The sequence below is a fragment of the Ahaetulla prasina genome, chromosome 2 (assembly GCF_028640845.1).
Source record: "Ahaetulla prasina isolate Xishuangbanna chromosome 2, ASM2864084v1, whole genome shotgun sequence".
In the NCBI taxonomy this organism is placed as follows: domain Eukaryota; kingdom Metazoa; phylum Chordata; class Lepidosauria; order Squamata; family Colubridae; genus Ahaetulla; species Ahaetulla prasina.
In genome coordinates, this window is record NC_080540.1 from 78491128 (window position 1) to 78518928 (window position 27801).

Below are 27801 nucleotides of genomic sequence, written 5' to 3' on the forward strand. Positions count from 1 at the left end.
AACAAGGAACTGCCAGTTATATATACGTGCCATATACTTTTCCTACGAGTCTTTAGGACAAGGAACAAACACATCAGGATCTATGAACCAACATTTGGTGGTGGCGCAATGGTTAGAATGCAGTACTGCAGGCTACTTCTGCTGACTGCCAGCTGCCAGCAATTTGGCAGTTCAAATCTCACTGGCTCAAGGTTGACTCAGCCTTCCATCCTTCCAAGGTTGGGTATGCTGACTCTGTAAACCACTTAGTGAGGCTGTAAAGCATTTTGAAGTGGTATATAAGTCTAAGCGCTATTGCTATTTGCTAAAAAAAAAAGAAGAAGAAGGTTCAGGCCTGGTCCATACTTCCATGGGAGACCAGCACTGTAAGCAGTGGTGGGATTCAGTCAGTTCGCACCACTTCAGGAGAACCAGTTGTTAACTTTCTGAGCAGTTTGGTGAACTGGTAGTTGGAAGAAATCATTAGGGCAGAGAACCGGTTGTTAAATTATTTAAATCCCACCACTGACTGTAAGCTAGACCCCAAGAAAGTACCAGAAGCACAGATTAGCTGCTTCCGTATTGTTGCCAAGGAAACTAGATGGATGTTTCCAAGAAGTTGCCAGCAGTCGAGCACAGTTTGATGGGAGACTTTATTATTTTATTTTGTGCAAATATTTAAATAGAGAGGACAGCTGTAGGGGATAAATCATATTATTCTTAGAACTCCAGTCTTTGGCCTCATTTCACAGGAGGCCCAACTTCATTGCTGCTGGCAGCTGGAGATGCAAGGGCAAGTCTAATGATTTGACCTTAGTCAACCAGGCAGGGAGAGATTATGCCTGAAAACAGGACTTCTGTTTCTCTTCTGCCATTCCCCCACATTCCCCTATGGAAAGCAACTGGGTGGGATGGAACACACAAACACACAAACAAAAAAAGTGCACAAGGGGAAGCAGAGCCACCAAACCTACACTGCACTCTCGTTATCGTCCCTGCTGCTCAAAACATACCCAGCTTTATTTTCCTTTTAGGACCAGACCCAGGCACTTGAAGCAGAACAAACAGTTCTCTGAGGCAGAATTCCAAAGCAGCTCCCACCAATGGGTGGTTCTTTCAAAACTACATTTTCTTGTCCCAGCTGGAGCATCGCCAAATGCAGTCATCGAATGGTATCTTTGGAGAGGGTGGAGTAGGGCTATTCAGCACATATACTGCCGCAACTGCCTATTATACAGCTCGATTCCCATGGGTTTCTTCACACGTGACTAGGAAGCTAGAAAGAGGTAAGGATCTCCGCTGAGCCCATCCTGGTCGTGAGAAAAATGGGGGAAATGACGTTCATTAGAAACCAACTTCTGCTCATTACAGGATGGAAAATGTTAGCTATTGTAATTGGCAGAGCTTCCTTTCTTGTTCAAATATGAGTTTTCCACAACTGCTGCCTCTCCTTTTCCTCGTGCCCTCGTTGGTTCCACTAGAATTGCCAGAGAAAGCACTTATATTTCTAACTGATAGGCATTAAATAGAGGAAACTGGTTGTCAAGATATTTTGCTGCCTGAAATAAAATAAAAAGTTCCTCCTAGTCATCCAAACAGAAGATCTGATGGTGGAGCATGCATTGTAGAGGTACATTGTTGTTTTCATTATTTACTTCTCTGTGAATTCACCCTCAGCACCCAAGTCAATTCACGTGCTTTGAAAGAAAATGTCTCTCCCCTCCCTCTGCCCTTAGAGGTAAAAATTCAGCAGTAACCAACACGGTACCTCAAAACCTCTTGTTTGATGTGGCTGCCTCATTTTATTTAAATGTTTCGGTATCTGCTGGCATTCTGTGGCTCCCGAGGACATGGACAGGTTGCTGGGGAGGTTGCATGCAACTACATGTTTACTGGACCCGTGCCCTTCCTGGTTAGTGCTGGCTGCTCAGGAAGTGACACGAGGCTGGCTCCAGGGGATTATAAATGCTTCTTTGATGGAAGGGGTTTTCCCCGCCGCCTTGAAGGAGGCGGTGGTGAGACCTCTCCTCAAGAAGCCTTCCCTGGACCCAGCTATTTTGAGTAATTATCGTCCAGTCTCCAACCTTCGCTTTGTGGCGAAGGTTGTTGAGAGTGTGGTTGCATGGCAGCTCCCCGGCACCTGGAGGAAACTGTCTATCTGGACCTGCTCCAGTCCGGCTTCCGACCCGGTTATAGCACGGAGACGGCTTTGGTCGCGTTGGTGGATGACCTCTGAGGGCCAGGGACAGGGGTTGCTCCTCTGCCTTGGTCCTATTAGATCTCTCAGCGGCTTTCGATACCATCGACCATGGTATCCTGCTGCGCCGGTTGGAGGGATTGGGAGTGGGGGCACCGCTTATCGGTGGTTCTCCTCCTATCTCTCTGACCGGTCGCAGACGGTGTTGACAGGGGGCAGAGGTCGCCCTCGAGGCGCCTCACTTGTGGGTGCCTCAGGGGTTGATTCTCTCGCCTACCCTGTTCAACATCTATATGAAGCCGCTGGGTGAGGTCATCAGTGGTTTCGGGGTGAGTTATCATCTGTACGCTGATGATACTCAGCTGTATTTTTCCACCCCGGACCACCCCAACGAAGCGGTCAAGTGCTGTCCCGTGCCTGGAAGCTGTACGGGTCTGGATGGGGAGAAACAGACTCAAGCTCAATCCTCCAAGACGGAGTGGCTGTGGATGCCGGCATCCGGTACAGTCAGCTGCATCCGCAGCTGACTGTTGGGGCAGTTAGTGGCCCCAAAGGAGGCGGTTCGCAACTTGGGTGTCCTCCTGGACGGACGGCTGTCTTTGATGAACACCTGGCGGCCGCCGCCAGGAGGGCCTTTACCAGGTTCGCTTGGTTCGCCAGTTGCGCCCCTTCCTTGATCGGGATGCCTTATGCACGGTCACCACGCCTGGTTACGCCTAGGCTGGATTATTGCAATGCTCTCTACATGGGGCTGCCCTTGAGGTGCACCCGGAGGCTGCAGTTAGTCCAGAATGCGGCTGCGCGAGTAGTAACGGAGCCGCCGTGGCTCCCACGTGACATCGCTGTCTGTAGCTTGCACTGGCTTCCTGTGGTCTTCGGGTGCGCTTCAAGATTTTGGTAACTATCTTTAAAGCGCCCATGGCTTAGGACCCGGTACTTACGAGACCGCCTGCTGTTACCTTTTGCCTCCCACCGACCAGACGCTCACAGAGAGGGTCTCTCAGGGTGCCGCCCGCCAAACAGTGTCGGCTGGCGGCCCCAGGAGTAGGGCCTTCTGTGGGGGCAGTGACGCCTGGAATGAACTTCCCCGGTCTGCGTCAAGTGCCCGATCTTCGGACCTTCCGTCGTGAGCTCAAAACATATTTATTCATTAAAGCGGGACTGGCATAATTAGTGATGTATTTTAATTGGGTTTTTAATATTTTTTAACTTTTTAATTTAAATTTTAATAATCGGCCTTTAAAATTTGCTCTTTTTAATTGTTGTTTTAAACTGTATATATCTTTGTTTTTACTTTGGCTGTACACCGCCCTGAGTCCTTCGGGAGAAGGGCGGTATAAAAATTTAATAAAATAAAATAAATAAATAAATAATAAACTGTCCTACACATCAGACTACTTCTGAAAAGAGAAGCTCTGGAGATGCTTCTTAACAATACACTTGCACGATGTGTGATGCGCTGGTTTTAGCTGAGAAAGAAGTCGCTGAAGCATTTGTGCCATCAGTGCATGGTAACTGGTGCCCTTCGTGTATGATTCAGGTTAGTGTGTCAGTAGAGTGCATTAACCAAGGATGCTGACGAATCTTTCATCTTTCACTGTAACTGATATGCAGATTTTTTTCCCCTTTACAGCTATTTTTATCATTTTTAATTTGCTGCTAGGAGTTCAGCGAGACTACATCTTGCTGATTTTGGCATAAAGTCACTCTATTGAGTAACACCAATTTTAATTGACAATTAACTTTGTCTGGCAAAGGTTGCTCCCGTGAATTCACGGCTGAGTCCTCGCAAATCTCTTTGATTTGATTTCAAAGCTCCGGGTTCTTTTGTTGAAGCTTTGTTTGATTGTCAATAATATTGCTTTGTCAGTCTTACCCATAAGACCCAATAGGCCATAGGTCAAATATAAAAATGGCAGGCATTATAACAACAATGATGAAATAATATTCAAAGGGTTATTAATATTTGCTATAATGAGGCACCAATCATGTTCTTGTAAACTCTCGCTTCTCTGAGTGGTAACTCCACTTTCCTCCAGATTGTAGAGAACAGAGACATTTAGGCTGCAAAAAGGTATCAATCAAGAACATCCTGAAACTGCCTTTCTGGGCATATCTTTATCATATACTGAACCTTTTGTTCTATTGAGGGCCACATTCCTCACTGATTACATGTCAGTGGAAATGAGGTAGAAACAAATGATGGGGAAGACCATCAGTAAAAATTTGGAGAGGATGCCCATTGTTTCCTTCTCTTCTCTTGCTAATGCCATTTTAGTCTGACAAGCTCTGTCCACATCTACGGACTGGATTGAGAAGTGAACAGGAAAGGATTCCCAAGGCCACTCAAAATGCTGTGACAGCATTTGGAATGACCATAAGTTGTAAACCTACATTCATGGTTTCCTAGGCCAGCCTGAATCACTAATTCATGTACAAAGAAAACAGCTTGCTTGCCAACTAGGTTATGGACTACAGTTATGTCTTTTGTTTTTGTTCTACTTTGTTTCATTCAACCAAAGAACAGAAATAGAGTAGAATTCGGTCAGCCACACTCCCCCAACTTATGTTCTCGCCATCCAGCACAGAAGAGCTTGGCAGGTTGGTAAAATATTAGTTGCTTGTCAACTGACTCCAACCATCTAAATAAGTAAATTCATGCAACAAGAAGGGATGTGGGAAGAAAGTTATTGAGCTCTTGGCTAAGAATAGCTAACCTGTTTTTCCTGAGAAGAATCCTGAAACAAAATGTACATATCAACATGATATAAATAGACAGTTTCCCCCATCTTATACTTCCTCAGAAAACAAAATTTAATTGCAAGTAGGGGAACCAGCCAGGATCCTGCCAAATTTTCCATTGCTGGTTATTTCCCTTCCGAAGACATGTCCCCATTTTTTTGCATGTGGGCTGGAGCAGAGAGATTCAGATGAGATGTTACTATTAGGGTTGACTTTTCTATTGCAAAATTGAACATTTCTATCAGAACTAAATAATACTAAACAAATGCTCGGATACGAAGGATGTCTAGAAAAAACTGTTGTTCAGGTGAATTTAAAGCGGCAAATATATGTCTATCTGACTCTGTGGTCTCTTCTCAAAATCCCAAAAGCTTTAATCAAAAACTGTCTACTATTGACCTCACCCCATTCCTAAGAGGACTTTAAGGGGCATGCATAAGAGCACAAATGTGCCTACCGTTCCTGTCCTATTGTTTCTTTTCATTATATCCAATTAATATAGTTATTACATACTTATGCTTATATATATGCTTATATATTATATAGTTATTTTCATGGTTATGCTTATATATACTGCTGTGACAAAATAAATAAATAAAAATAATAAATGTCAGATTCCATGCAGAGTATGGCAAATCTGAGTTTCGTTGTTCAGGGGAAGAAGAGATGCTCTCTTCTAATGACATTCCCCCAGCAACTTTCAGACTTAACAATCAAAAATGTTCAAAATCTGGACTCCTGTTGCCAACACATATAATTTTAACTTGATAAATCTGACAGCATACATAAGATAGTGGCTCTTGATGCCTTTTGAGTTCTTCAGCTGGAATGAACTTGAGCCACAGATTGAATTGTATGCGGTATGTACCATTTCTTTGCAGAATGACAGTGACAGGCTAATCTCAGGGTTCTAATTATGATTCAGCAGCAGTGGTCTGGGTGTTCCCACTGAGCGTTAGTACAAACACTGGTATAAGCAGAACAACAGGCTTTTTGAACTGGCTGCAGCAGGAAATGAAGAGGCAAACTGTTTTACTCTTTACCAGATGGAAAGCTGGTAAAGCTTCCAAAGTGGTCACTCGGGCAATCTTTTCTGCTTTCAGCATGCATCATTGTCCTATCAGTGCATTCTCTTCCATCTTGCCATTAACCATGGTTAGGAAATGTAACTGCTATCTCAGGGGAGCCATATTTCATCTGCTGAGCCCAGTGCTCAGTTTCCAACAGCATCATGTGATGCTCTGAAGGACTAACAGCTTTAGAAGAGTCATGTTGGCATCAAATCAAAGGTCTATCTGCTCCATCATTCTTTCCACATGTTGACCACCGGATGCCTCTCGGTAACACTTCAGAAAGACATGAACAGCTGTAGCACCTTCCTGCTTTTAAGACCGAAGCTATCAGTTGTTTTGGCATGAGGGTGTGTTAATTCTTTATGTGAAAAGTGAGATACCGGTACATTCATGCAGTTAAGATTGACACTAGTAACTGAAGGTGATGAGATTAGTTCTGATCATTTGAAACACTTTAAACCTCATTGCAATAAAAACTCACCATTGCTGCCTTCCTAATATCTCCAGAGATGGTTAATCTCAACTCAGTGCTTTCTACACAATAGCCCTTTGTTCTAGACAATAGTCTTTAGTAATTGGTGCTGCTGTCTAAGTTCCAAGGATTTTATGGTTAAAAATTCAATAACAGGAGTGGATTAGGGAAAGCACCACCCAGGGCTAGCATTAAATAGTCTATATGCAGCAATGGCACAAAACTTGTGGTATATGTGTATCCTCCAAAGTTGTAATTAACAGATATTAACAGATTAACAGAGTTGGAAGGGACCTTGTCGGTCATCTAGTCCAATCCCTCCCCACCCAAGCAGGAGACCCTACACCATTTCTGACAGATGGCAGTCCAGTCTCTTCTGCCCTGACATCTTCCTCCCTCAGAAGTTGCAATCAAAATTTAACGTTATTGGGACAAAAAAAGTCATTAAATATAGGGAATGTGTAATCCTATTCAGCTGAATTTACTGTAAATCCAATTGAGTTTTATCTTGGTGCCATGAAAGACCAAGTATGGTTTTCAGTCCCAAATTTCAGTTGAGCAACCCTGGTCTGCACCCTGAAAATACAAACTCACTATCAAGTGAAATAACTTTGTGACATACCTACTCCTCAGTAGTGGGTTGCGCTTAGCTTCGCTACTGGTTCGGAACTGGGAACGCACACACATGCGTGCTTGCTTTGCTCATGTGTAGCGCTTCTGTGCATGTGAAGAACCTTCTGCGCATGTGCAGAACATCTGTGATGATGTCTGGGCAGGTGGGCGGAGCCTCCCGCTGCTGCCACTTCACTCGAACCAGGGCGAACTGGCAGAAACCCACCACTCCTACTCTTTCTAACAACTGAGCTCCTAGATTAAGAAATATGTATGTTCCATAGCACTTTTTTTTATACTGCTCATAGCAGTGTTTTCCTTCTGTGGCTATCACAAAAGCGTGATAGATTAATTCTAACGCAAACAGGTTGCATCAGTGAAATAAACAGTTGCAAGAGATAAAGAAAGCTCTCTATTCTGCTTTGGTCAGAAAACCTGGAGTCCACTTCTGATCACACTTAAGAAAGAGATTTTCCATATTCAGGTAGTATTATTAAAAGCAGTACAATTCTTCACATGAGCAATGAAAGAAATTCCTCTCTCTCAAATTGGCCCTCTGATCTTAGTTAAAGGCAAGTGTATGTGTGTCAGCAAATATTTCTGAACACTGGATACATTACCATATGCACCCATTGGCTTTCATATGTGAACATTATTCCTGGTAGGTCATGCAAAAGCATCGACGGCCTCTAGATCAGATGAAGAAAATAATGATAAAATAGCCTGTAGTTCTTTCCTGCTTCTCCTGCGTATACTGAAGGTGAAGGAATTCAATATGCCAAATTCTTTGGAAGGCTACTGCTATACGGGTCATACTTCTCAAAATGCCAAGAGCCATTAAATCCTAACATTATTTTAATTTCAAGCTCATCATGCACACATTGTTTCAGGAGAAGTCATCAGTGTCTGTGCCCAGTATTAACTGTAGAGAGCCTGTCCCTACACAAGAAGCAATGGATGGAAACTAATCAAAGAGAGAAGCAACCTGGAATTAAGGAGAAATTTCCTAACAACGAGGACAATTAACCAGTGGAACAGCTTGTCTCCAGAAATTGTGGGTGCTCCATCATTGGATGTTTTTAAGAAGAGTCTAGACAGTCAGGTATCTGAAATATAAGTTCTCCTGCTTAGAAGACCTCCAAGGTCCTGTCGTGTCCCACTCCTCCGCTGACGGCCGGGTCAGGGAAATCTGAATCAGGCTTGCCTCTGCAGCTCTGCCCAAAGTCCTAGCAAAGTCCTCAGAGCAGGCAGGAGACCAGTAAGTGACTTCAGCAAGATAAGTTCGACTTTTGCCTGACTCAGAGACTGCCAGAAAGTAGATCCTTTATATAGGCCATGGGGTGTGGCTCCATGACTCAGCACTCATTAAGGCCTGCCCCTCCCTTCCTTCTGTTGCCTCCGCCTATCCAATCTTCTGATGCGAGGATCACTCCAATCAGCTGTTGGTAATAAACCCTCCTCAGGCTCACATGCTGTGGAGGAGGGGGAGGGGTCTAGCTGCTCCGTTTGCCTGGGCATGGAGTCAGGGCTGGGGCAGGGAGGTGCTCCTTCTTCTGCAGTTTGTCTGGGCATGGAGCCAGGACTGGGGCCGGGAGGCATACATTCCTCCGTGTTCGGGAGCAGATAAGAAGGCCCCGGCTGCTCTGAGGGCGGGCAAGACACAACAGGTCCCTTCCAGCTTATTCTATTCTATTCTATTCTATTCTATTCTATTCTATTCTATTCTATTCTATTCTCTCATCTGTAGGCTAAACTGAGAATTGAAAAAAGTCTTGACAGTAGGCAGTGGCAAATGACTTCCACACTACAGCCATGAAAGTGACATGGGTGTGTCCATAAAGTCGACATCAGTTTGAAATCAGAAAGAGGCTTTACTTACTAAAACGGCAGCTATAAGCCTCACTCTGTTGCCATCTCCTTATTCCAAACCATGAATTTACTGTGTGGCCACACATTCATAACAATGCTTATCACAACACTGCTTGCAACCCGATCCTTCTTATAAGCTTTCTCTTTCCTGCTGGTACTGAATTATGCTCTTTTTTTTTTCTGATTAACCTGCCAAGAAAAAAAACACCCAGGGAAGTGGGTGGTTTTCTCTACAATGATTCTCTCATCTATCTCTAAAGGCCTGACTGCGGTATTACTGGCAATGCTGGTGGCCTGGACCATGTTAAGACCCATAATGATTAGCTCTTCCTCCCCATGTTTCCCATTTTCTCACTGACCTCCTCCCTTCCTCCAATTCTTCTCATTTGCCACATTGATAAAAGGGAGAAAGATACGGATGCACAAATGATTGACTCAGGAAAAAGAAAGAGAGCTTGGTTAAACAAAGATCTTTAACCACTCTGCTGTTAACAGCAGTGCTGGGAAATGGAAGCATAGAAATTATTAGACTGCATGATAAGCATTGGCAGAGCTGAAGGGATGGCCCTTCCTTGGCAAAATAGGCTATTAGCTGCTGAGATGAGTCTGCATTCAGCTAAACCAGTCTAGCTCAGACAATAGGGGTATTTGGAGTGACATTACAAAAATGGGTCCTTTGAAAATAGGGCAGAAAAATTCATCCTAAGATCTTTTTGAAGATGAGTAGGGTAATAAAAGAAGGTTCATTTTTGATCTCCAAAATCAGTTTACTGGTCTTTCCGGCAATCGGACAATTGAAAAGTGTATATAAAAGTTTAATTAGGCTGGAAGTTGCATTAAAATTAGAATTGGATTATATATTCTCCTTGATACCAACGTTTTCTTATCCCCAAATGCCCAGATCAAATATAGACCTTGCCAAAGCCTAATTCAAACCAATTAAATGGGTTCACAAAAATTTTAACACGGGGGGTTGGTGGTGGTCAAACTCAACTGCATTGAGGGCCGCATCAGGGTTGTGTTTGACCACGGGGGGGGGCAGTTGGGGGGGCATGGCCAGGGTGGGTATGGCCAGCTTGACATCACTTGTATCAGGGCCACCTGTGGTGGCCTGGGGGGATTCTCCTGCAGCCCTCTGCCAGCAAAAACAGAGTCTGGGAGGGCCACGGGCACTCTTTCTAGCGCTGCCCTGCGGGCCAGATCTAAGCATCCTGTGGGTTGGATCCGGCCCGCGGGCCTTGAGCTTGACACCCCTGCTTTAACGTAACTACTCATTTCAAAACACTATGCGGTACCAACAGACTGTGTATTTCTTAAATTTAGAATTGTTTTTATAAGGTACACCACAGAAAAGGCACCCCAGCTATCTTTGAAATTGATCACAGAGAGAACCAAACCAGATTGCCTAGAAGGCCATTCAGGGTTGCAGTGCAGGGTTGCACAACAGAGTAGAGTTGCAATGTCATGACACACTTTTCATCATGTATCTCTCATTGCATGGTCACCCGTGGATCTGTTTTGCAAAAGGGACCATGAACCCCCATGTTGAATTTGTACTTGTGAATTGTGAAAAGAAGAAGAAGAATGAAGATATATAGTAGGTGACAACCCCATGAAGCAATAAAGCCTTATTAACAGATTCGTTTTTCTTGGTCTGCTGTTTGAAATAAATTCAGTCACAGTGACCACTGATAATAGCAGTATCCATAAAAAGGGAGAAAAAGGGAGTGAAAACAGGAGCACATTGCTGAGGGAAAATATTGCCAAAAAAATGGAAGAAGCAGACACAGAAATCTCTGCCTACTCACTTAGGGATTACTTCTTTATCTATGCCTTGGATTCATTTTTGATTTAGTGCTAAAGGCTAATCTACACTTAGATGAGCCATGAGACCATTAGCCTGCCTTAGTGGGCAGATTTAGAATGGGTTTATTAAAAAGCATCTGTCATACTACAAAGCTGTGGTGTAAATTAGCTCTAGCTTTGAGAAATTAGAGATGATTCAGAAAAAAAAGCTTCCAATGGATCTGTGATAGCATGTCCAAAGCATGTTTTCTGCTACATACTTTGCATGATAATGCTTATCTTTCAGCTCTAATCCCACTGTCCCTGGGAATGCAGGCAGGCTAAGGAATAATTGCATTAAGGCTTGTGTTCCTGGACCATATAGCGTACGGTACCATTAATGCAGCAATATCAAGCAACTGAGAATGGCATTTTGAGCAAACGCAGGAATCACTGGGAGGATAGTCAGTAAAGAAAAACATTGAACAGGTATATTACTAATCATAAGTATTCCCATTCTCCCCATTGGTCCTCTTTCCACAGTTCTTTCTGCATCATTATTGCCCCTCTGTTCCAGTTACACATAAAGAGCTATGGAAATAAAATTAATGGTCCTAGATGTAACCATCAGATTAGATCAGATCTTTCCCAGGAAGAAGGCACCTCCAAGTCTCCCCAATTCACCATCTACTTTCACCATCTCTTGTAGAAGAGGCCACTCTTCCTCCTAGACGTTTCTCAATAATCCCATAAAAAAACACCTCTTTCCTCCCCTGAGCTCTTATTTCATTCATGTTGTTCTCCTAATCCTTGGCTTAGTGCCTTTGAGTTGTTTTTAGATTGTTCTCCAGAGTCCTGGCTTATCTAAACTGTATGCTTTTAACAATCAGCCCAGCTTCTTTTCTCATTTCCTGCAACTTCACATCTCTCTCTGTCTCGTACTCAACCTCTTGCTACCCAAGTTCTTCCATCTCTTCAGGATGTCTTGGCCATTCTTTCCCAGCAGCCTTCAGCTCTATTGCCAAGTCTTATGATTTATTCGTGCCGTTTTTATCAAAACTGCAAAACCCTGGGTCAGGTGATCCAGTGGGAAAAAAAACCACCTCAATTCCCTGGCAAAGGTAATGCTTTTCCACTTTTTTTAAAAAAAATGTAGATTAACAACAGGAAACCAACCCCTTTATAAAAGACCTCAAAGACACTATTTTTCAAAGTCCTCAGTTTGAACTTCTCCCTTCTATGGGGTACAGAAATCTGTAACAAGCCAAAAGGAGGATTTCAATTAAACACACACACACATACACACATAAAACTTAAAGGCAGAATGGATCATGTTTCCATCTACCCTTGTTCTTCCTTTCATGCTGCAAAGAAAAGGTCAGATTGCTTTCCAGAACTAAATCCTTCTTTGTACAAGAGATGAACACACAGAGAACACAGCTCTGGGCAAAGCAGAGTTATAATAATAATTTAAAATAAGACAAAAGCTGTCCTATCTTTACTGAGCATAAGCAGTAATTCCAGGCAGCAGATACTTGGAGAAGCAGACCTCTCAGATGGACCTCTTGTACTTCTCTGCCCACCCTTCCCCCTCTTTTGGTAGACACAGCTCTGTAAGACATGCATCCTTGATTGCAGTTCTTAGCCTAGACTTCTTGTATATTTGGGGAAATATAATCAGCATCTGAAAAATAAATGCAGGTGCGAGGGACCACCTTGTCCGCAAAACGTAGGCTTTGGTAGGTTGGAATAGGCCAGAGTGGCATGTAACTTATTTTGCCAAGCATAGATACTCTTAGTACCTTCTGTGTGTTTTGAAACTTCGAGCAAGTAACAAATGACGTAAGTTTCTCAAGTCATATTTCCAAGCACAGAAACAGCCTATATTCACAAGAAATGTATGGGCTTGACACCAGACCCATATGGGAGAATTAAATCTGGATCAATTTGAACACCGTCAAAACCAAATAACAGAAATCAGAGAAGTCAGAAACAGAATCTCAGAGTATCTGCAGGTGTCTCCAATGTTGTAATGCATCCATCTAATAGTATTTTTATACTCTGGGCCCCTCAATCTCACTAGCATCTCAACAGACTAGCATGGCAGTTAATTTATACCATGTTGATATTTATTATTTAAACAGTTAGATCTGAAATTAGGATGAGTGAATGCAATAGAAGATGAGCTGAGTGACTTTTTCACAATTCACTCACCTCTCTCTGAAGTAAGGTGACCCAGCTAATTACAATGTTTGCTCTTTTTTATCTAGTTGAGTTAAAGAGGTATGTAGATAGAACAAATCTTCCATGTTCATCATACATTATCACTACAGATTCTGAAAAGTTGTTTGTTTAGCGAAAGAACATTCAGCAGAAACAATCAACATTTCTATTGGGCTTTCAAGAATTCAGAGCGTTCACAGGTAAGCAAGCTAGGCGTTGTGCAAAATCAACTTCATACCCCCCTTATAGTTTTAGGGTCAGAGTTGATGATTAATCTATTGATTGCCTTTGGTTATGACCCATAAAACATCAGAGGCTGTTCCACTAAAGGTCTCCCCTAAGGAACTGTACAACACACCTGTTGCTCTTGTGCTCAACATAATATGCATTACGAGAATATTTAATGGGAATATCGGAAGGAGGATTCTTCATGATCCCCTTCTGGTGAACCCAGAAGGGGCAGTCTAAATATACATCAGTCATAATAAGTACATTAGTCTGCCTCCCTGCGGCCTGGAAAAGGAAGGAAAGTTAAGAGGAAATGACACATAAGGTACAACCATCTGTTCCTAGTGGGTAGTCACATGCTGAGGCTGCCATGTCAGCTTCCTACCCTTGGAGCTCCATTTGTCAACTCAGCTCAGCATCCTTCACAGGCAATCATTGCTTCACACGAGCTAACCCTGAACATTTACAGACAGTGCGTCCCAACACCTGTCTCCTTCTCAGCAACAGGCAGAGGGCCCATTCATCGTAGCACAGTCCCTTCCTAGGGATTTCAGTATATGAGTGGCTGCCAACTCTTCAGTGCATTCAGCAGCTTGGGTTCACTGAGCTGTCAATCTGCTGCCTGCACTGCCAGCCATGGTGCTTGACTCTTTCAAAGATCTAAGGAAAAGCCACAAGCTGCAAGGCTAGTTCTCTCCAGATGGAGAGAGGCACTGAAGTGCCATGTGCTTGATTGATGCAGGCTGCTAGCCCAGGGGCTTCTCGGAACCTGTTCTAGAAAAGCATTGTTTATCATCATGACTAGAGTCCTAAGGGAAGGATTTGCTTCAAGCAGCTTCCTTGGAAACAGAGTAATCATTTGGATAAACTAGCCATTGAAACTTTCAAGTCTGGATCTTCCTCTTTCTCCAATCTATGTTCCAGGTAGAGAACTTTTGATAAACCACCGATTGCCAGAAAGTAAAACCCAAAACAAGTTTACCATCACACGGTTAATGCTGTTTTAATTCAGAAACTGGGTCCTTACCTTTGAACGTGAGCTGCACCCTTGGAGTAGCAAAGAGGTAATCCTTGGAGTATGAGGGCCACCAGCCCACAATGAGAAGGATGGCCCAAAGCAAAAAACCAACTAGGGGCATGGTGCAGAGAACTGGGGATCCAAAATCCAAGCAGATGTCTTAGACACTCTAGCAGAGGAAAGAGAAAAGACAAAAAATGTTAAGTTTATGGAAACTGAAGGAATTAAATGACCTACTAACCTGTCAGCTAAATTCAGAAGGTTATCCACCAGCTACACAGACCCTGGAAATTAATCTCTGTTTTCTTATAAACAGGTTAAGAATGAGAAATTGAACTTTTGGAACAGGAAAGAAGATGCTATGGCAAAGAAACTGATGCTGTGTGGGATGGGTCTATGACAACTCACCACAGCCAACGAACCATGGCCAACTTGTTGCAGGACAACTCACCACAGGACAAGAGTTACCCTAATATTGAACAAATAGTGGAATAGTATTATTAAAGAAAGGATACCAAAGGAGGGACAAAATGAAATGTGAATGTCAAAAACTAAAATTATTTTAAATACTTAAATTGAATTGTGAGTTGTCTCACAGTGGTGAGTTAGCCACGATGAGTTGACTGTGGTGAGTTGTCCCATTCTGGTGTGGGATGGTCCATCAGTAGTTTAGAATTTGGTCAGGTTACAAAAAGAGAAGCCAGGAATTCAAATCCTGACTTTGGGCCAGTCACTCTCTCTCAACCCAACCCATTTCATGGGGTTGTTGTGGAGAAAATAGGAGGAGGAAGATTTGCTGGATATGTTCAATAAATAAATAAATGGAATTAGTATTAGAATTAGTATTAAAATTTGCACAAGAGCATCTCAGTGCAAATTATGTCTGATATAACCACACCCACCATTAGTCTGCATTAATGCCATGATGTCACCTGGAACTTTATATCTTTTATAGGCTCTGAAACAAAGTGATTTTTCCTTATGGTGAATGTGATTCCAAGACTCATGCTATGTTTAATAATTTTAAACAATTTCTGTGGACACAATCCAAATCTAAGGGGAGATAACCATAGAAATGCTCAAGTTTTTAGTAAAATCCCAAACCGTCATCCTGATCACCTGACTGACACATTGCATTAACTATGGTTTTCCAATTCTTATGGTAATGAAGAAATCCCAGTGGTGGGATCACACAAGACAGTAAGCAATCACTTCTTCGTGTGATGTATGGACCAGATTAGTATAATCTGGGCCCATAGGGGGAAACGTTATACAAGCAAGTCAAATACAAAGGATCTTGAATGTTAACCCCATTCTAGAGTGATATGGGTATCCTTTGGCATTAGACTGCCTAGTACTGAATGTGTACACACACATGCGCGCACACACATTTTGGACCATTTCCTAGATGAAGTGTAATCCTTTGCTGCCCTCTGGGTTTTCTGCTAAATCTCTTCATGTTAAGAAGGCCTCTAGACCAAATCCCTTTTAGCTTTCCATACAGTAAATATTCCCAGTCTTCAAAAGAAACATGGATACAATACTTTTCAATGCAGATAACTCTGCCTCCTCCCTTAGACGAAAAGAGATCCGAGGGCTGAGCAAGTTGGTGTACATATGATGATTCAAGATGATTTTTTGTGTCTGGATACAAAGGTAACCCCAAGAATGAATCCAGCACGTTTGCCAGCGTCCTCAATAACTTTAGAGCAAAGCTGCTTCTGTAACACAAGCGTGGACTCTTGAGTTGGGGGGACTTTTCACCCGATGAGTGCAACTGGGGTCACTCTGTCTCTACTGCTAGAACATTAGAAGGGCTTCCTTTCACGGGAGGAATGAATCCCAGCCGGGCCATTGGAGCCCAACTGCAATTAACAAGCTCACATGCTGCTCTCATTTGGTAAAGTAAACAGGTTTTGATTGAGGGGCAGTAATCAACTTGTCTCCTTGCAGGAATGAAAAGAGTCCTTATAGTTCTATCTCATGGCGGCGGCAGGAGTCAGAGCCAGCAGCCCACCCACTAGGGGCTCTCCTGGGAGCAGCAGCCCTTCCCTTCGGAGACAGAGGCAGAGCAGGGCTGCTCATTCCTCCCCTGTGCCTACTCCCATCGCTCTCACGCAGAGCACAGAAGAGCAGTGAACCAGGGGGAAAGGAACCCTTGCACGGTTGCTGTCTCCATTTTCTACCAGGCAGGAGAAATCTGGACTTAATTATTTGAAAGACCAAAAAAAAACAAAAACCCCCAAATGCGTTTTCTTTAAAAGGAGGAGGAGGAAAAGAGAGAGTTTGTATGTACCAGACTGACTGAATTGGAGGGGATCTGACAGCTTGGCCTGGCTAGAGGGTGGGGGGTGGGCGGGCAGTGAAAGTAACTACCCAGAATTCAAATGGGATTTTCTGTATGTGTAATTGACAGTATTTCCTTTGTTGGGTATGAGTTACACATAAATTTCCCAACTTCAATGACGGCAAGCATACGTTTCCTCAAATGAACATGTCATCATTTCCTGAAGATAAACATTTTCTCATTTAAAAAAAAAAAAAAAAAAATCCAGTCCCTCTGGATCGGCACCGGCTTCCTGACCTTCTTTCCCAGAAGATCTTCCTTTTTAGAATACTGTACAGCAGGAGTGAAATCCAGCAGGTTCTGACAGGTTCTGATGAACCCGTAGCGGAAATTTTGAGCAGTTCTGAGAACTGGCAAATACCATCTCTGGCTGGCCCCAGAGTGGGGCGGGAATGGGGATTTTGCAGTATCCTTCCCCTGGAGTGGGCTGGGAATGAAGATTTTGCAATATCCTGCCCCTGCCATGTCCACCAAGCCACACCACACCCACCAAGCCACGCCAACAGAACCGGTAGTAAAAAAAAAATGGATTTCAGCACTGCTGTACAGGTTAAGTATCCATTTGACAACTGGACAACTAATTACACTATAGTTGCCTGTTTTCTGTGGTTGCAGTTGGTGGAGGTTTAAAACGCAGAAATATGACTGAATGTATTCCTGCGTGCAATTTCGGCATCTGGAATTGTATCAAAGTGCTACAAGAAAATGACTTCCCAGAACTCTGGTCCTAATACTAGTATAAGATGGGACCCTTTCACTGAATATTCTGGAAAAGCAATTTCTTCTAGGAATCAGAAAGGCACTGGGTGCAAGTCACCTTCTTTGGAGGGGTATGATAAAAAGCCTCCCAGAGTTGTGGGATACAGGATGGGCAGCAAATAAAGTTTAAAAATAAACAAATAAATAAAGTGAGTCTATGGTAACTGATTTTTAGTATATTTGAGTGACACTTGCTCTGAGGACTTAAACTTTATCCAAAGAAATTGGCAAGTAAAACACAAAATCAGGTATGCAAATCCCTTCAGCATGTTATGATTACATAGTATCCAGACTCTCCTTGCCATGTAAGACAATCAGAAGGCATCACCTAAAGATGTTCTTAAAATATGGACCCAAGAAGGCCTGTCTGCTGCCTTGCCATCTTTTTCTCTTTTTTCCCTTTTGCAGCACAGCTGAATTTTCCTTCTGCTAATAGAAGGCAGAACATTGTTCTATCCAGCTGAGCCTGCCTTGCCTCCAGAGACCTCTGACTTTTCCTTCTTTTCTTCTTGTTCCAGCAAAGAAAACAGGCCATTTGGTGCCACCCATATTCTAAGAATGTTTTTTTGCATGGATTACAAGGACTTGAAGCTCAGAAATATGGTAACTTCTACATTCTTAAAACTCCTTTTTTGTTTTATTTCTATTGTGCTAAACGCGCATCTGGATACAGTTATAAACCATGTTAGAATGATTCAAACAGTATGTCTACATGTGAACAGGCAAAATCTGTTTAGGTATTTAGAGCTCTTCTCCAACAAGGGTATCTGAAAAACCTCAAAACTAATGTATAACATGCACATTATTAGCACTACAGTGAGTTTCTAGAAAGATATTTTTTTTAGGCTGATCCAGAACAATTTGCAATGAAACGCACACACATACACACAAAGCACAATGGCAAAACAAGCCAAGAACAGCTCACATTCTGTTTGGGACAGAGATCAGAACAAAGGGAGCATGTTCTCATTACTGCTCCCTCTGGTTAACCGGTGAGGTGCATGGAAATAGGAGTTAATGACAGAAACAAGCTTCAGGGATTTCACAGGAAAATCCTTGGAATCAGTCAAACAAATCCAACCTGGCTTTAAGGACATTCAGAATAATGGATGGGCCCATAAGAGGACACAGCTTTCTTCAGCTGTGGGCAATACACTACAATTGGAGGAGTTAAAGTTTCCCAGGGGCAATATTTCATAGCAATTTCCTTTGCTCTAGGTAAATATTTGTATTGTTTCCCTTTCTTTCAGCACACATTCGCACTTCCTTTTTTGCAGATTCCTCGCTCAGCGCTCACTTTGGGATTTTTTTGGAATCGGAATGTCCAAAATCTGAATTCAACTTGTGAAATAACTGCTACAGTCAACTGCAGTTGAATCAAAACCCTGCCAACCTTAGAAAATAGCTCTGGCAGATAATGCTGTTGCATTTGGATGGTGATGAGCATGCCAGTGACAGCAAGTGAGATGGCAAACAAAGGGAAAGGGTAAGGCGGGGAGAAGGATAAGAATGAAAGAAACGAAGAGGAGGAGGAGGAGAGCAATAGAAGTAGCTGAAAAGAGGAGGAGAAGCGCAATAGAAGTAGCTGAGAGTTGTGAGATAAATGCAAATATATATAGGCATGCATAAATGAAGAGAAGCTGTGTTTTCAGCAATGTTCCCTGGTTCTAAAGTTTTATGCACTTTGCTAGTGGAAATAAACTGAACAGACTCACATGTCACTATGCATTAGGTGAGCCCATGTGCCTTACTTAGAGCCCTTTTGCATATGTTAGAGCTAAACCACTCTGCATCTCACATAAATAAGGAGATCAACTGAACCGTAAGTGAGGTGAACATTTATTTATTATAAATAAATTTGGGGAAGCCTCCTGATGGCTCTGTTAATTCACTTCAGTTAATTCACTTCAGAAACAGAGGGGCTTACTACCAGGCCTTCAGAGAAAGAACAGGAATCATCTTTAAAGAATGGTAGAAAGAAAAGAGGAGAAGGAATATGCAAGAAAATTATTAACAACTCTGTTAATATGTGTACGCCACTAATGGGCAACGATACTAGTAAAATCATTACAGCTTCCGATCTAGTCACGCCACGGGTCTCCTAACATTGCCATATTAAAGCTTCATGAAATCTCAGGTCTGTTTTACAGCAGTGTCACAATTAGCTACATTCCTGTGCTCTCTTGTGCCTCCTAGGTGTGATTAGAAAGGCAGAAAATGCCCAGAGCATTCATTCCATTTCACCAATTATCGGTAGGGATTTCATAAAATCATTTCTCTTTTTTTGGAGAATGGGGGGAAGGGGGGGGAGTAGTGGAACACAGATCTCCTTTTTATTTCCAGTGTTTTCCTGGGGCCATTAGGTATAATAGGGCAACCACCTTAGGCAGACATTCTTGGTGGAGTGGAAGCAGCAAGGTATTAATGGGCAGAGCTGGGGGGCCTTGGTGGTCTCATGGGCCTTCCTCTGAAGGTAAATTTATGCTTCTGGGTAGAGGAGATGATGCGTACAGACAAAGAAAAGGGCAATTGTTTATTAAGCCTATAGGCTCATGATGACGAACCTATGACACGCATGCCACAGGTGGCACACAGAGGCCACTCTAGGGGCATGCCAGCCGTCGCCCCAGCCCAGGCGTGCACGCGTCCCACTGGCCAGCTGGTCTTTGGGTCTCTGCCGCACATGCATGGGGGGTGGGGTCTTCTCCAATCTCTGCAGATTCCCCCCAGCGCGCCCTGCCTTTCTACTCCATTTCTGTCGCCCACACCAATCTGAAAGCCAAAATGGGATGCGGGGGCACCGTGCAAGGCTCCCTTGTGCACCATTTTGGGCCTGGAAAGCCTCCTCCACAACCTGGAAGCCAAAATGGGGCGCGGGGGGGGCTGGGGTGCATGCATGGGGGGCCGGGGCACATGCACAGGGCATGCTCGCATTGTATTTGGGGGGTTCGGGCACACATGTGTGCATTCGCACGTGCTTTCGGCACTCAGCACCAAAAAGGTTAACCATCACTGCTATAGGCTGACCAACTCCAATGTGATTATAGGTAGGTGGGTGCTTTCAAGTCAGTGTTGACTCTTGGCAACTGCCTGCACAAGTCCTTGCAATTTTCTTAGCAATGGATTTTGGAAGTGATTTGCCATTAGTTTTTCCCCAAAGGGTGAGAGAAAATGATTGGCGCAAAACCACTCAGCTGGTTGCGTGTCCAAGGCTAAGCTACAGTTCAGTCTCCTGGTTTCTAGCCTGTTGCCTTAACCCAGGGGTCTGCAACCTTGGCTCTTTCAAGACTTGTGGACTTCAACTCCCAGAGTTCCTCAGCCAGCTGGCTGAGGAACTCTGGAAGTTGAAGTCCACAAGTCTTAAAAGAGCCAAGGTTGCAGACCCCTGCCTTAGCCCTACACCAAATAGGCTCTTTTTTTTTGTAATGGTGTACAATAAGTTTAAAATAATACAATAAGCTTAAAAGCGAAATGTCTGGGGGGGGGGAAATGAATGGACAATCCAGTTCTCTCTAGAGGGGTCTGCCGCCTCTTTGGCCAAAGTTGGAAGAGCTGGTTTAGGGGGATTGTTGAAATAGGAATGGATGTCATCCACAGATCAAGATCAAGTTTTTCTTGCTAACCTCAGGCAGCTTCATGTGATTCTATGTTTTTGTTGTGTTATTCTGTGTCTCTGTCTCTCTCTACCTGTGAGGGTATTTACCTTATTAGCTTATGAAGATAATTCTATTATTTTGTTAACCAGCTTAAAACTTTCTATAATATGAACAGAAGTATTAAATTAGTTTAATAAATAAGCAAGGCAGTATGGATGCCTTGAATGTGGCTCCTTATGTAGCCAAAATGGCACCCTTTCATAAATAAAAGGCAAGCATCAGCAGAAGGAGGGAAATCCATGTGTTTGCGGAAAAGCGAAGAAAAAAATCAGCACAATGAAGATTGAACATTTAGTGTTGGCTGGGTGACTGCTGAAAATTAATTGAAAATCACAACACAGCAGAGAGGAATGGCAGAGTTATTTGGGAATTCCAATCTCCCCGCCCCCCCCCCACTACTGCAAAGTCCCACTTTTCATAACTATGCATGTTATCTGTCCTATGATAATTTGCACCTGGTAGCAACTACAAAATAAGTTTCCTTAATTCTTTGCCCTATAGCAGTCAATTTCCAAAAGTTGTAGTATGTGTAGAAACACACTGAGAAGGAAAGCGCATTCCACAGTCCCCTTTGTTACTAACTGCAGACAGAATTTTATTGGCTTTTCCAGTTTTTCCTTGAGATTCCAATTATTCCAATGGCCCCCCAGAGTGAATCATAATGACTTCCACATTGAGTATGTCGATCATGGTAAGTTCTTCAAACTAACTATATATTAAGAAAATGAGTATTCTTTTAAAATTGCAGTTCATGTGTAATAATGAAAACAAGAGATCTACTTGGATTTCTCTTCCACTGTTTGTGCCAGAGATGAATATTGCTTATGTGTGATACACAGCACCAGAGGAACTTGTTGAAGAGTTACATGAATTGAACTGTCTCCTGCGAAAGTTCCCCAAATGTTGACTGCACAAGACTGAAAGCACAAGGGAGCCCATCTTTATTCAAAGCCATGTCCTGCCATGCATGGAGATCAGGAGATGCATCCCTTTCCCCATTGAAACCTCATTCATAAAAAAAAAACACTGTCTGCCATTCATGCTGCAGTGAGAGACATGAGGGTTCTCAGGAACAGGGACTGAGGAGGGAAGGAATCACCTGCCATGGGAGTTGGACATTTTCATTCATGGTCTAAAGGGCTGTAGTATTATTTGCTGAATTAATTAAGCTTTGAATCCACAAATATCCCAATTACAACACAGTGTTTTGTATGTTATTTTAAACCGAAATAACAGTATGTATCTATGTATGTATGTATGTATAAAGACAGTGGGCTTTTCAAGAGAAGAAAGAAAAAACATTAATACTTGGTAGTTTTCTTGAAAAAGAAGAGAAAAGGCATCTGAAAAGATGCAGAAACTTGTCCAAAATTGAGTTGTTGGAGTGCGGATTTAGGAACCTTTTAAAATGGCATTGGCCAGCTCTACCTGCATTTCATTTAATTGCCAAGTAAGTCGACTTCCCCCTCCCTCCCTTTTCTTTCTTTCTTTCTTTCTTTCTTTCTTTCTTTCTTTCTTTCTTTCTTTCTTTCTTTCTTTCTTCCCTCCCTCCCTCCCTCCTTCCTTCCTTTCTTTCTTTCTTTCTTTCTTTCTTTCTTTCTTTCTTTCTTTCTTTCTTTCTTTCTTCCCTCCCTCCCTCCCTCCCTCCCTCCCTCCCTCCCTCCCTCCTTTCTTTTTCTTTCTTTCTCATACGTTAATGCAGACAAATATAATAGGTTCGTTCATAAACGAATTAAGGAGAACTGTTGAAGCTTATGGTGACCGCGTTTCTGGCGGGTCTTTTCCCCGTAAGGTTCATCGGAAGCACAAATTCCTTCGGCGCACTTCCCCGCGCTCCCCCCTCCCCCCGGAAACCAGTTGCTTTCCCCTCGGGGTCGAGTGACAGCCGGCGGGGCGAAGGAAAAGCAACTCGCCCAGCAGCGGCGCGGCGGGGCCTGCCCAGCTCCGGAGCTCAGCAGCCGGCCCGGGGTCTTTCGCCAGAATCCCCGCTGCGGGGAAAGGTGGAGTGGAGCGAGAGCCGTGTAGCGCCAACCCTCACTTCGGTGGGTGGCGGGGACGAGCGAGCTTTGGCTCGCTCAGCACCGCCGACCTCTTAAGCAAGAAGGCTGCCTGTTCTCTCGGGCCAAGAGAAACACAAGCCTTGCTCGAGTTCCCCGAGGCTCGGCAATCGAGAAACCGCCGCGGCACATTCGCAGGCGAACTGAAACGGGTCTCTAACCTTCGCAGAGCGCACCAGCCAACTCGGAGCGCGTCCGCTCTTTCCCTCCCTCGCGGCACTCGAAGAATGGCAGGGAGGGAGAGAGAGAAAGAATAGGCGCGCTCGGACCGTCTGATCCTACCCGAAGCCTCGAGAGTTCAAGCTTTCGCCCAACCCGGAACCTCGGAAGTCTGATCGCACCATCACCCCGGACCTAGCCGTGCTTTCGTGATTCCCGGCGCTCAGGTATCAAGAATTGCCATCCAGTTCCTCTCTTCCTCCTACCCGCAATCCGCAGGTCCAGAGTATACGGCCCGTATCTCAGACCTGCCCCGGGATTCCTGTTCTGGACGGGACCACTAGCTACGAGCGAGGCCACCGACGAGGAAAGGGGGCTCCCGGATGCGGCGCGACGCCGCCACGTTTCTAAAGCTATGGCGGCGTTTATCTACCTAACAGGAGAAGGTCTCTCGGGAGACTTAACTTTGAAGGTTAAGTCTTCAGCCGGCTTGGTTACACGGAAGTCACGGAAACACAAATGCACACGCGCCAGGCATGCTTTCAATGCAGTCCGACGCCGAATCCCGATACTTTTTGGGTCTGGAAAGGTGGTACTTTTCTCAAGTCGTCTGGCTTCTTCCTTCGTTCAGCCCCTTTGCCTGTTCTAGTGCTCTTCTCACAATTCCGGGACTTGAACCCTCCCGAGTTCCCTCCAAATAATCGTATGCAGCCACCCAAACATACAAATAGACGGCTTTCTTACAGCGGAGAGAGGGAGGGAGAGAGAGGGAGGGAGGGAGAGAGACCTTATATATGAGCCCCCCCTTTTTTTTCTGGGGCAAGGATATCAAAGGGCCGACTTTCGCCGAGAGATATTAATAAAGATTCCAATCCCACCTTAGTTAAAAAAAAAAAAAAATTCGAGCGAAAGCGGTCCAGATGTATGTCTTGTCTCCCTTCTTCCTCTACACCCCACTTTCCCGGATTTCTGTTCAACTTTCCGGGCCCAACGGAGGTAAAAACAAGGGCCAAACTACCCCCTTCCCGGATGGGAAGAGGCTGCAGAAAGTTTGCAATCAGAGTTCCCCCCCCCCTCCTCTCCACCGGTCGGTCTCCGGCTCTCCGCTTGACAACCGTCTCTTTCGCTGTCCGGGGACCAGGTTGGAACGGAGTTCCGAAAGTGGAAGTCGGAGCCCGCGCCGAGCGACGTCCCCTGACCTCCGCTTCCCCGCCCTTCTCGGCTTCGCGCCCCCTCCCCTCCCGTCCTGTACCTTTGCCGAGACTGGGAGAGCCGCCCAGCTGTTCTCCCGACGGAGCCTGAGCTCGTTCATTTGGAAGTGCGGCGACAAAGGTTGAAGGCTGGAAGGCGCGGGGTGGCGATTAGCGGGAAAGAGAAATCTGCTTACGCGCTTAATCCTCTCCACGGGCACAGACGTACCTTTATTCCGCCTGCAAGCGGAGCGAACCCCGCCGCCGATCCAAAACAAGTCGCTTCGCCTCTTGCCGGAGGAGCCGAGAAGCGCTCGCTCCCAGCTCCGCCAACCCAGAACGCAGAGGGGAGAGAGCGCGCGAGAAAGAAGACCCTACCTAGCCCTTTATCGGCGCCAAGCGGGCATTTCTTACCAGCTGTCCTGGGAGCCACGTCCCGCCGCCGCCGTCCTTCCCGTTCCCTTCGCCCGAGAAGGAAGGCGAGTGCTCCTCCGGTGACCCCGATCGAAGTGCCGCGCCTTCCGCGATTCGGGACTTGGGGGGAGAGGAATTCAGGAGTTGAACCCAGCTCTCTTCTCCCAATCCATAGGCGCGCTCGCGGCGGAGCAAGTTAAAAAGAAAGGCGGCCAAATCGGGTGGGGATTCCGAGGCGCCCCGAGCGGTGCTCTTGACTTTTTTTTGTTTTTTGGCTTGGCTTGGCTCGCCGCTTCTTCTCCCAGCCTGAACTCGCGAGCTTGCCCCTTCGAAGTTCTTGCTGCTGCAGGCCGATCGCCAGGAGCGCACGAGCGCAAGTGGGGGCGGCGGGGGTGGGGGCGGTGGGAGGAAAGGAGGGGAAGGCAAGGCAGGAAGAAAGAAAGAATAAAAACAGTGATTGTGGACACTCTTGCCCACTTGGCAAAAAGAAAAAAAAAAGAAAAAAGAAAGAAAAAAGGGGGAAATAAACCGCCACCTTCCTCCTCTACACACATATGCTTACAAATCCCCCTCTCTCGCATTGAGCACCCAAAGCCTATTCAGTCAATTGGCTTCTACTGCCTGCGATTTGCATAGCCCCGCCCCTTTCCCACCTCCTCTGCCATTCAAGCGGGGCATGGACCCGTAGCCGTACCCCTCCCTGCCGCGCCCCCTCTTTTTCCACCTGTACCGCCCCTCCTTTGCAGCTGGGTTTGGCTTGGCCAGGCGGACGCGGGGAGCCGCGGGATTCCAGGAGCGCGCTCTGGGTGTCGGCTAGGTGGGTTGGCCACCGTCTCTCTCTCGAGAGAGAATGGCTCTGCCTTCCTTCCTTCCACCCATCCCCTCCTGCCGGCTTAGGTTCGGTTCCAGCAGTCCTGCGCGACGTCTTCCATCCACGGCCCACTCGCAAGCAACGCGATCCGGATCCGAAACCCAGCCTATGGTTACTGGAATCGCCCGCATTCGGGCACATACGCGGCTCGCCCTTCTCCTTCTCAGCTGCCTGCTTCGGAAAGGGGAATTCTGGCTTTCCTAAAAAATAAATCCAGAGGCAGCGTGCGGCGGTTGGGGTGGGTGGGGTAGGGGATAGATAGATAAATAAATAAATAAATAAAGCGAGTCCTTTGTCTCTCTCTCTCTCTCTCTCTCTCTCTCTCTGACGGAGTTATTCGGTGAAGTGCAAGGGAGTGCCTCGCGCCTCGTGGTGGTGGGGAGGGAAGCATGGTGATGGGGGGGTGAGAGAGAGAGGGGGAGGGAGGGAGGAGGGGGGCATTGGAGGAAGGGAAGGAAGGGAAGGGAAGGAGAAAGAGGTAGAAAGCAAAAATGAAGAAGGAAAGAATACCCGAGTGAGAGCGAATGAATGACGGGGGTGGGGAGAAAAAGATATGGGGCCTTGCTTTTTAATATTGCAAAAAACCCACCCATCCTTCAAGAAATATACTCTCTGCAACAAAGAAAACTCCAGCTGTAACTGACAGCATGTGAGACTGTTATCTCCCCACCCCACCCGAACCTGGTGCCTCCTTGCTCATTTAATCTGCCCAGGCAAGCTTACTTAACTCTTTGGGGGAAAGGAGTAGCGAAGAGACCTACCCCTGTTCCTGCTGGGAGGAACTATCCTGATCTTGAGATGCAAACTGAGAGCTGTGGAAATGCTCCAGTTTGGGTGCTCAGCTTTCCTCAGGTGCTTTGGAAGACGGGTCCATTGACAGTCAGGATCCCATGGTAAACTTCTGCATAAGGGGAGCACTTTGTCACCTGAGTAAATAGGTAAGATGGCAGTTTCCCCTTCCAGGTAGAAAAGCTGATCAGGCTGGTAATCTGAACTTCAGCAGTAGAAGAGAAACGCTGCACCTGAGGAAGAAGGTTGTTTTAAGAGCACGGGGAAATGAAGGGGAAGAGGGGAAGGTAAGGAGAAATAACCAGGGATGTGGGACTACAGCGTATCCCAGCATCATCTACCAAAGGGGTAGACAATAAATCAGTGAATATAATCATGCCAGCATTCAAAACTATGATATAACCACATTTCAAGCATTGCATACTTTGGGTCACCACATCTTAGTGGTAATGCTATAAAAAGAGTATAGAAAAATTCATTCTCCACCATCCAGTTAGAGCTGAAGAAGCTTCTTGGATGAGAAGCGAAAGGTCTTCAAAGAAAAACCAGAAAGTCCAGTTGCCTCTTGAAAAAGCGTATTTGGGACAGCCATGACCCTGATGATGAGAATCTCCATAGACAGTGCAGAAAAAGGCAACCAAGAATGCCTTTTACAAAATGATGTGTGGTAAAGAAAGGATGAACAGAGAAGAAGATTTTGTCATCTCCCAAAATGTAAAATTAGAGGGCACCCAATGAAACTGACCAGTGGAAGATTTAAAACTGATACAAGGACATTTTTCTTCACATGGTTGATTATCAACCTGTGGAATACAGTGTTACAAGATATGGTGTCGACTGATAGTGTACATGGCTTCAAAAGGGATTAGACACGTTTCTAATATCTAATTTCAATATCTAAGGAAGTGCCACAAAGGAGAGGGAGTCAATCTATTCTCTAAAGTACCTGGGGCAGGACAAGAAGCAATGGATGGAAACTAATCAAGGAGAGAAGCAAGCTAAGAACTAAGGAGAAATTTCCTGACAATTAGAACAACTAATCAGTGGAACAGCTTGCTTCCAGAAATTATGAATGCTCCAACACTGGTTTTTAAGAAGAGATTGGACAACCATTTATCTAAAATGGTATAGGCTAGGGCCGTGATGGCGAACCTACGCGAAGCCATATAGGTTGGCACGCAAGCTCAAAAGCAGGCCTTCCAGTCCCACCAGAAGTCAGCAAACTGGCAGTTTCCGGCTTCCGGAGGGGGTGTGGGGAAGGCTGTTTTTGCCCTCCCCAGGCTTCTAGAAAGGCTCTGGAGCTGGGGAGAGCGAAGAACGGGCCTACTGGGCCCATTGGGCCATTGCATGCCAAAAGCGGG

General features: G+C 45.0%; 1 protein-coding gene and 1 long non-coding RNA gene across 9 annotated transcripts in view; one reads left to right on the forward strand and one right to left on the reverse strand.

The window, feature by feature from the left end:
- The window catches only part of SEMA3F (semaphorin 3F), a 159070-nt gene extending 133164 nt beyond the window's left edge, over positions 1–25906 (reverse strand). The window contains exons 1-3 of one of the 7 annotated variants that reach the window (XM_058168332.1): positions 25505–25906; positions 24781–25123; positions 14208–14367 (exon numbers count right to left, since the gene is read on the reverse strand). In XM_058168332.1, the coding sequence (XP_058024315.1) occupies positions 14208–14319 (112 nt within the window). In that variant the 5' untranslated portion in view covers positions 14320–14367; positions 24781–25123; positions 25505–25906. Of the gene's footprint in view, positions 1–14207; positions 14368–23299; positions 23951–24054; positions 24399–24428; positions 24569–24595; positions 24717–24780 lie in introns of those variants that run through there. The other 6 variants (XM_058168331.1, XM_058168335.1, XM_058168334.1 and 3 more) reach the window with 6 other exon arrangements.
- On the forward strand, positions 1207–19444 carry LOC131190863 (uncharacterized). 2 transcript variants are annotated; one of them, XR_009153346.1, is made up of 3 exons: positions 1207–1265; positions 17823–17907; positions 18555–19444. It is a non-coding gene; the product is annotated as an uncharacterized LOC131190863 (long non-coding RNA). The 2 variants fall into 2 exon arrangements; XR_009153345.1 differs by having other exon boundaries at positions 18582–19444.
- Positions 25907–27801: the final 1895 nt, after the last annotated feature.